Genomic DNA, 9,489 nt, shown 5'->3' with positions numbered 1-9,489 from the left:
AAAAACCAGCTTTGCTCTATCAGGGGACCTAAAGGGGGTAAGCTTAACTAATTGTGATTTGCCAATCAAATATGACGTTATAAATGATTAAATAAGTTGACTAACTGCCATTATAAAAGATATATATAAAAAGGTTATACTTATCAAATATAAATTGAAAATCCAAGTCAGCACATTTGTTTATAAAACATAAAAATATAACTAATTAAATTAATCGACGAACTAATTTTCATCATGAAAAATATTTTTTTTAAAGTTTCCTCATCCAATTGAAATAGATAATCAGCACATGTGTCAAGAAATTAGAAATAAATAAATGATTAAATCTTATTACCCGCTTTGTCAGAAGGCAGGTTTTTATTCCAATAATTATAACCTTAAATTTAAAATAGAAACAAAAATAAAATGACCGTAGTAGTTTGTACATGGATAGTCTCAAAATAACGCAATATTATTGATATTAAAAAAAAATAAACTGGTCTAATCACAAGTTTCATACCTTCAGTTTTTTTTTTTCTTTTTGGTTTGTATTATAGTGCCTAGAAAGAATAGTGTGCCGATCGGCGCTTTTTCCCCTTCGATTCTTGAAGACAAAATGTATGAAAACCGCTAGAGGGCAGTGCGGTCGAGGTGTACGTTCAATTTCGCGGTGTTTACATTAGTAGACGCGGGATTTTGTTACAATTTAGTTCCGCGTTTCTCTTTTTTACCTTTATTTCGTGAATATTTCATGAAATAGCGTTTAAGGCTTTTAATGGAGGCATCAAATTTTAATCTTAGAAGAAGTAAAGCTTTATCTTGTTTCGTACCAGGGTGCAAAAGTGGATACAAAACATGCAAAGAAAAAGTTTCGCTTTTTAAAGCTCCAGCAGATGAAGAAAAACTAAAGAAGTGGATCTCGTTAATTCCCAGGCTAGATAAAGTTTTTGATAAATATTGCTCAATTTGTGCTCTGCATTTCGAAAAACATTTTATTGAAACGCATTATAAGCATATTATAAATGGTGAGGAAGTTTTGATTCCTCGAGGAAAGCCTTTTTTGAAAGATGAGGCAATTCCGACAATTTTCCCAAATCTGCCAACATACTTTACTAAAAAAATACCAAAGCAAAGGTCCATCAGGAATTTTGCAGTTAAGAAAAATGTTCCCTGTTTGAAAAAAATAAAACTTGATCTTTCCGCAGATGAAACTGAAATAACCACGTATAAATCTATTATAAATGAAATTGTTCATATTAATTTGCCTAACGAATATTGGGTTTGTATGAAATTTAAAAAATCTCCAAATATTGTAGTTTTTGTATATAATGAAAATTATGTGGAAAATAATATTGACGATAAAAGATCATTATTGAAGTAGAAGAAAATTTACAAATCAATGCTACTATTTTAGTCAAAGGTGTAAAAGTAGATTATTCTGTCCTTAAATCAGTATCGGATGTCAGAATGTTAAATACTTAGGAGCCATTCATTAATTACGTAAGGATGATTTTGGCAATTTTTGACCCCCCTCCCCCATGTAAGGGTACGTAAGAATTTTCACCCCCCCCCCCCCCCATTCTTATGTAAGATTCCATTTCGTGTTTCAAAATGATAAAATAACAAATCTTGCATCGTTACATCACTGGAATCGTTATTAAATTCACATTATTAAATTAAACCTTTTGCGTAAAGAAATAGTTACTGAAAAGAATCTAAACTGAATGTTTTTTCGACATTTTTTTTGATGTAATATTAATTACAAATAAAACATGCCGTACCCAATGCGACTCCTTTATTATATTTTACACTATAAATTCTTTGTAAAACAAATAAAAAAAACATCTTATCCTAACACGTTTCTTACCTTCCAGACGCAAATGGAACATAATCTCTGCCAAATCACTTGACCGCGCAATTTCTAATGTGAAATATCGACTTGGAAAATATTATGTAAGAATGAGTTTGACCCTGCCCCCCCCCCCAAGTAAGGGTACGTAGAGGCTTTTCCAACCCCCCTCCCCCTCGGGACCCTTACGTATTTAATGAATGGGCTCTTATAGTCTACTATTTTCATTGAATATAAATTAGCATAAGGTAATTTTATATGCTTCAAAAAATAAACGAACACCCATGTAACAATTAGCACTTACTACAGAATTTGTCTTTTGCGCAGAAATAAGTTCAATCCGAAAAACGAGGCTTTTAAACTGCGAAATCAGCATGCAATCGCTGATTTAAAACGAGTCTGATTGAGGAGCATAACGTACTCCTCGAGTGCAGCGCCACCTGGATTTTCCTCAGATCTGACTTCACTTTTTCCCCGTCGATCGGCACACTACTCTTTCTAGGCACTATATTTTGTATTAATTTTCTTATTTTAAGCTTGGCTACGCCATCGTCATATCTCTTCACTGCTGCTTCGCTATGACTGATTGAAACTCGGAAGTTTTCAGTTTAACACGATAAACGCATACATAGCAGCTTTCGCACCATGCGGCGACATACAAATGCCAACCCGCTTTGGGCGACCTACCCGCTTTAGGTCACACTCCCGTACATATCTACGGTTTAAAAAATTTCTTACGTCACTTCATACATTAGCGCATTTTACAGAAGCGTATGCCAAATTGATCGCTTTTGGGATTGTTACGATAAACATAAAAAATTAAATATTATACCACGTAACTAAAACAGTTTTTTTATATTTATTTTAGCACTAGTGGTACCCGTACGGCTTTGCCCGTAATAGAAAATTAAAAGCTCTTTTGGTTCTCCTGTATATTTACAAATAATGTATGGTGAATTTTCTCGCCAATTGCCTTGTGCCCATGTTACGGTTCCACGTTATGATAATTTCGTAATTTATTCGTCCATCTTATGGGAATTTTGTTCTTAAAATTGGAATAGAAAAAGAACCACATCGAATTTTGAAAAATCGCTTCGAGGTGTACACCCCCATGCTAAAAACTAACTTTGTGTCAAATTTCATGAAAATTGGCCGAACGTTCTAGGCGCTATGCGCGTCGCAGAGATCCCGACAGACAGAAAGAGATCCGGACAGAGAGACTTTCAACTTTATTATTCGTAAGGATTAAACTTTTTTCTTTAATATTTTAAAGCTTTAAAATAAATTTATATATATATATATATATATATATATATATATATATATATATATATATATATATATATATATATATATATATATATGTATATATATATATATATATATATATATATATATATATATATATATATATATATATATATATATATATATATATATATATATGCAATTTTATTTGCTCCTCCTTTCTTTGTTTATTTATATTACTTGAAAATTCGAAGTAGGACAGACAATGTTTTTTTTCTGCAGAGTTACTACTAGCTTAACGTTTAATATTAATACTTAAACGGAGGCTCTTTTACACAAGCACGTTTTATTTTATTTGCCTAATTTCTATTTTTTTTTTTTTTTCAATTATTAAAAAATCTTAACGTGTCGCATAGGCTTCGTCGAAAAAAAAGTCTGTTAGCGAGAATCTCGGAAGAGAACGAGGGTCTTTAAGGGGAAAGAGGGCGTGGCTACAGGCCAGCTGCTTAATATCATCTAACTTGTATATAGTTCTGTGTCCGTCCGTGTCTGTAAGTAGTTGTAGTGAATAAAACGATGTGAAAGGCAGTGGAGTTGTGTTCTTTGTGCTCTTGTATTAATATGGTATCAACGAATTTAGCGGATTCATTTTTTGTGAACATAATTTTTGGTGTCAGAAGTGGGATAGAGTGTCACAGAGTATTTGTTGAGTTGAGAATGGTGTTGAGTGTAGTAAGGTGTTGAATTGTGCAAGAGGTGTCGATTCCCATCTTTGTTAAGAGGTATTGTGATTTTAGATTTTCGTGGAAGGTTATATTGCAATACTACATAGTTAGTAAATTAGAAAAGGTTAAATTTGAATGATGATGCTTTAATTGTGCTACTTATGTGATTTACTGTTATTTTTTATAAGTTATTATTGTGTGTAACTAATTAATTCTATTTTATTGTTATTATTCATAATGAGTATTAGAACATTAAAAAAGAGCGAGCTATTACTCGTTGCTGAGGAATTAGATTTAAAGATCCCCCCTAATGCAAAAGTAATTCAGTTGAAAGAATTAATTGAAAATTCGGAAATTTATAAGAGTGATATAGAATTTGTGCAAAGTGTTGTTCATAATATTTTAGAGGAGAATAAGCTCACATTGGAAAAAGAACTGTCAGATAGTGAAGCTAAATTAGAGTTAGAGAGAATAAAACTATCGCAGTTAGAGAGAGAATTAGAATTAGCGAGCATTAAAAAGGATTTACCACAAGTTCCAAATTCTGAATTAGAAATATCTAATCGTAGTACTGAAAGTTTAATTAAAAGCGTTAAAACATTGACAATTTCAGTACCTACTAGGGCAGAATCGTTTAATCTCTTTTTTCAGTCCATTGAAAAGGCATTCAAAACAAAGAATGTGCCGGAACAACTGAAAGCGGAAATTCTATTAAATATTCTAGGAGAAAAATTAACAAATTTAATGGTTCACATGAGTGAGGAAGATGTAAATGATTATGATAAACTCAAAGCAACGATTTTAAAAGAATTTCAGCCAACGCCTCAAGTGTGCTTAAATCAATTTCGATATGCTCAAAAATTACCTAACGAAAATTACGTGCAATTCGCGTCCAGATTAAGTGCTAATTTTGAATATTATTGTCGGCTAAGAGATGTGAGTGATTTTAAATCAGTGTGTGAATTAATGGTTTCAGATAAACTGTTTAGTGAAATCGATCGGGATTTGAAAACTCATATAGCTGTAAAACAGGGTGAGAAATGGTTTAAACCGCAAGAATTAGGCCGAGAGTGCGACATTTATCTGTCATCGAGAGGTAAACCAAAATCTGAGTCGTTTCCCTCCTAAATCCTTTTCAGGAAGTGAAAATAAGAAAAGCGAAGGAAATAATTCGCGCAGATATTCTTCCAATACTGAGGGAAATAATTATCGTAAACGGGGTTCATATGAAATTCACCATGTAAATAAATTCCGTAGTAATAGTTCTAGAGATGTTTCAAATGTATATTTATCAGGAGCAAAAAATATTCATTGTATTTTGTGTAAAACAGGCGAAACTCATGCGATAAGCGAATGTCCGAATTTTAAAGACATTTCGGTAAGCGAGAGAGTAGATATTGTAAAAGGGAATAATTTGTGCTTCAAATGTCTCTCTTCTGGGTGCAGTGTAAAATTCTGTAAGGCAAGAAACTGTTTCTGTGGAAAACCGCATCATCAAATGATTCATTTTCCGAAAGAGGCCAGGGAGGGTAAAAATCCCCCTGAAGAGGAGAGCGCAGTTTCAACAAGTAATAATTCTTCCGTCTCTAGGTCAAGAGTGTCTAACGTTTTACTTCTAACTTGCAGCGCATATGCTAGCAATCCTAAGGATGGGAGAGGAATAAACAAATTTACGAGGATTTTATGCGATAACGGATCAGACCGGAGTTGGATTCGGAGATCCTTAGCAGATTGTTTAAAACTAAATTCCATCAGAAAGGAAAGACTGTCGGTTTTTTCTTTTGGTTCAGTAAGGCCCGTTGAGAAAATTTATGATGTAGCCGAGATAAAGTTAACAAATAGATATGATCCTAATAAAATCATTCAGTTTGAAGTTTTAATTACAGATACGATAACTGCAGCCCCTAACTCTGTTCCAAATGCAGATATTTTAAACACTATGCGTTCGCGAGGATTGATTTTGGCCGATTGTTTCGAGAGCGATATACAAATCGAAGTATTAATTGGCGCAGATGTATTTTGGCAGATCGTCGACTCTACGAGATTTGAGAAAATAAACAAAACAATTACTTGTGTTCCAACGGTATTTGGTTTCGCGCTGCAGGGAACTCAGTTAAGTGATTCACAGTGCTTAAAAAATGAAGTGGCGTCAAATCTCTGTGTTGCGGCTACAGACGTTCAGATTTTGTGGGAACTCGAAGCATTGGGAATAAAAGAAAAAGAGGAATTAAATTCGGTAGATAAGGCTTTCGTTGAAGAATTTGAGAAAGGATTAAAATTCGTAGATGGGAGATACGAAACAAATTTAATGTGGAAAACAGATCCTAATGAGTTAGCGAACAATTTTACGTTAGCTAAAAAGCAATTTGAAGAGTTAAAAAGGGTTTTAAATGAAAACGAATGGGTTGCAAATGAATATAAGGAAATTGTGAATGAGCAAGTTAAAATGGGAATTATTGAACAGTGTGATAGGGATAGTAAGGAATATTTTATGCCCCATAGAGCTGTCGTCAGGGCAGATAAAGAAACAACCAAAGTTCGTATTGTGTACAATTGTAGTTCTAAATCAAAGGGTAATTTATCTCTTAATGATTGTTTAGAAACTGGCCCGAATTTAAATCCAAATATACTTGATATCATTTTAAATTTTCGTAAATTCAAGATAGCTTTTAATGCAGACATTGAGAAAGCATTTTTAATGATTGGTATTTCCGAAAGAGATAGAAAGTTTTTAAAATTTCTTTGGTATTCAGATAGTTCTAGTGAGGAATTTAAATACATGCAAATGAAAAGAGTAACATTCGGTTGCAAACCGTCTCCGTTTATTCTAAGTGCTACAATTAAGCATCACATTCAAAAGTTTGAGAATACACACCCTAAATCAGTTGAGATGTTAAAATCTTCGCTGTATGTTGATGACTTGTATTTTGGTGGAAATAGTGTGAACGAAGTTTTAAATTTGTCATCTGATGCTGTAACTATTCTGAAGGCAGGAGGTTTTAACTTGAGGAAATTGAGGTCTAACAGCAAAGAGTTAGAAGAACTATGGGTGCAGACGGGACTAAAGGAACGGGAGTCGGTTGATGTTAGCCAAGTGAAAGTGTTGGGGTTAAACTGGAATCCAGAGCAAGATGAGTTGTCGTTGGATCTAAAAGGGATATTTAAAGGATTGAAATCATTGAAGAACAGTAAGAGGTGCGTTTTACAGACTGCAGCTAGTATTTTTGATCCGGTTGGGTTGATTGCTCCGTTTGTTGTGCGTATTAAGTTATTGTTGCAGGAAATTTGGGAGAGAGCAATTGATTGGGATGAAGAGTTGCCAGAAGACTTGGGGGAAAAATGGGTGAAGTGGTGTGGAGAAACTGACAAAATGAGTGAAATAAAAATTCCTAGGCATTGTTTAGAAAGCTGTGTTGGTGAGAAGGCTGAAGTACACGTATTTTGTGATGCGTCATTGAGGGCGTATGGAGCTGTTGTATATTTCAGGTTTCATGATAAATATGGGAACTATAAGGTGTCTTTTGTGTTGTCAAAGAGTAGAGTAGCACCGCTAAAGAAATTAACGTTACCTCGCTTAGAGTTGATGGCTCTTGTGATAGGTTCTAGACTGGGAAGTTATCTCAAGACAGTTTTCGGAGACATGATTCAAAATATTGTGTATTGGAGTGACTCTTTGATTGCGTTGTACTGGGTAAAGGGTTGTGCCAAGCGTTGGAAAATGGTTGTAGCAAATCGTGTTTTGGAGATTCAGGAGAAGTCGAATCCCAGCGACTGGAAATTTTGCCCCTCGGAAAAAAATCCAGCAGATTTACTAACTAGAGGAATTTCAATGGAAGATCTGTTGTTGAATAAATTGTGGAGGTTAGGACCAGATTGGCTTCAGGAGAGTTGTGAAGGATGGCCGGAGCAGGTGTTCAAATCTGCAAGTTGTGACAATGTAGAGGTTTTACGGGAGAAAAGAAGTGAAGTAACTAATGTTATGGTTGTTCAGGTGGAACTGGTCGAAAATTTGTACAATAGAATTTCGGTTTGGAGTAAATTGCAAAGAATTGTTGCATGGTGTCTTAGATTTATTAGAAATGCTCGAGGAATGAAAGTTAATTCTTCATTTCTTCAAGTTGATGAGTTGCGAGAGGCGCATGACCAAGTAATTAAAGCAGTACAGAGAACTGTGTTTAGTACTGAAATTGCAACTTTAGAGAAAGGGAAAGTTTTGAAGTCTGGAAATTTGTCACAGTTAAATCCCTTCATAGACAGTGAAGGCCTACTTAGAGTTGGCGGACGTTTGAAAAATGCAAATTTGGCAGAGAGTGTAAAGCATCCTCTTATATTGCCTAAGAAACATCCTGTGACTGAAATGGTCATAAGATACTACCATATAATGTATTTACATGCAGGTATACACTTACTTAGTGCATCAATTCGACAGAAGTATTGGATCGTGTGTGCAAGATCTGCAATTCGTAAAGTAGTGAGAAACTGTGTAACTTGTTGTAGATTTCGTTCGGAATTTTCGCAACAAATAATGGCAAATTTACCGTCAGCTAGAGTGAATCCTGGAAGAGCCTTTTTGAAATGTGGTACAGATTTCGCCGGACCGTTTCTTGTTACCCCTCGTCGTGGAAGAGGAGTTAAAGCGTTAAAAATGTACGTGTGCATATTTGTGTGCTTTATTGTTAAGGCCGTGCATCTTGAAATAGTAAGCGACCTAAGTACTGAAGCGTGCCTTTCAGCTTTGAAGAGATTCATCGCTCGCAGAGGAAAACCTCTGGAAATATACAGTGACTGTGGTACCAACTACATCGGTGCGAAAAATTATTGGAAAGCGTGTTCAAGAGATCTTGGTCAATATCTAGCCGATGAAGGTGTGTCGTGGAAGCTGAACATTCCATCAGCTCCCCATTATGGTGGCCTCTGGGAAGCCGCAGTAAAAGCGATGAAATTTCACTTGCGAAGAGTAATGAAATCACAGATATTAACTGTTGAGGAGTTTTCTACTGTCTTAGCTGAAGTAGAAGCAGCGCTGAATTCCAGACCACTTGTTTCTGCATCAGATTGTGCTGATGACTATTGTGTTCTAACACCTGGTCATTTTCTCATTGGCTCGGAGTTAAGGAGCGTACCTGAGCCTGATGTTACCAATGAGAAAATTAGCATTGGCGAAAGATATAAACTAACATCACAAATTTCACAATCCTTCTATAAAGCATGGTCGAAGGACTATTTAACGCAGTTGCAAGCGCGCAACAAATGGAAAACCCCATGCGTGGATTTGTGCTGCAATGACATAGTGTTAATCAAGGACGAGAATTTGCCACCCCTCAAATGGAGGATGGCAAGAGTAACTGAAACTATTGACAGCAGTGACAGCAGAGTACGTGCTGTAACTTTAAAAACATCCACAGGTGAATTGAGAAGACCAATTCACAAATTGGTTAAACTTCCTATTGAACATAAATGATTCAATGTGCATTTCATTTTATAATTTTTATTTTCCATGTCAAACGTGTACTTTAAATTCTACATTTTTAAGGTGAATTAGTGTTATTATGGTTTTTATGTTCAATCTAGTGTATTTTGTATCATTGTAATGTTAATGTGTATAAGCTTGGATGACATGGTCATCGGGGCCCCAGTGTGTTAGCGAGAATCTCGGAAGAGAACGAGGGTCTTTAAGGGGAAAGAGGG

At 35.0% G+C, this 9,489-nt stretch overlaps 1 protein-coding gene across 1 annotated transcript; it reads left to right on the top strand.

The window, feature by feature from the left end:
* The first annotated feature begins 5,299 nt into the window (after positions 1 to 5,299).
* LOC129217975 (uncharacterized) lies at positions 5,300 to 9,262 on the top strand. Its single transcript, XM_054852190.1, has one exon. The coding sequence runs from the start codon at positions 5,300 to 5,302 to the stop codon at positions 9,260 to 9,262; it is 3,963 nt and encodes a 1,320-aa protein (XP_054708165.1).
* Positions 9,263 to 9,489: the final 227 nt, after the last annotated feature.

This window comes from Uloborus diversus, chromosome 1 (genome assembly GCF_026930045.1).
Source record: "Uloborus diversus isolate 005 chromosome 1, Udiv.v.3.1, whole genome shotgun sequence".
Taxonomy (NCBI): Eukaryota; Metazoa; Arthropoda; class Arachnida; order Araneae; family Uloboridae; genus Uloborus; species Uloborus diversus.
The sequence above is the reverse complement of the archived record's forward strand: the minus strand, read 5'-3'. Positions and strand labels throughout refer to the sequence as shown.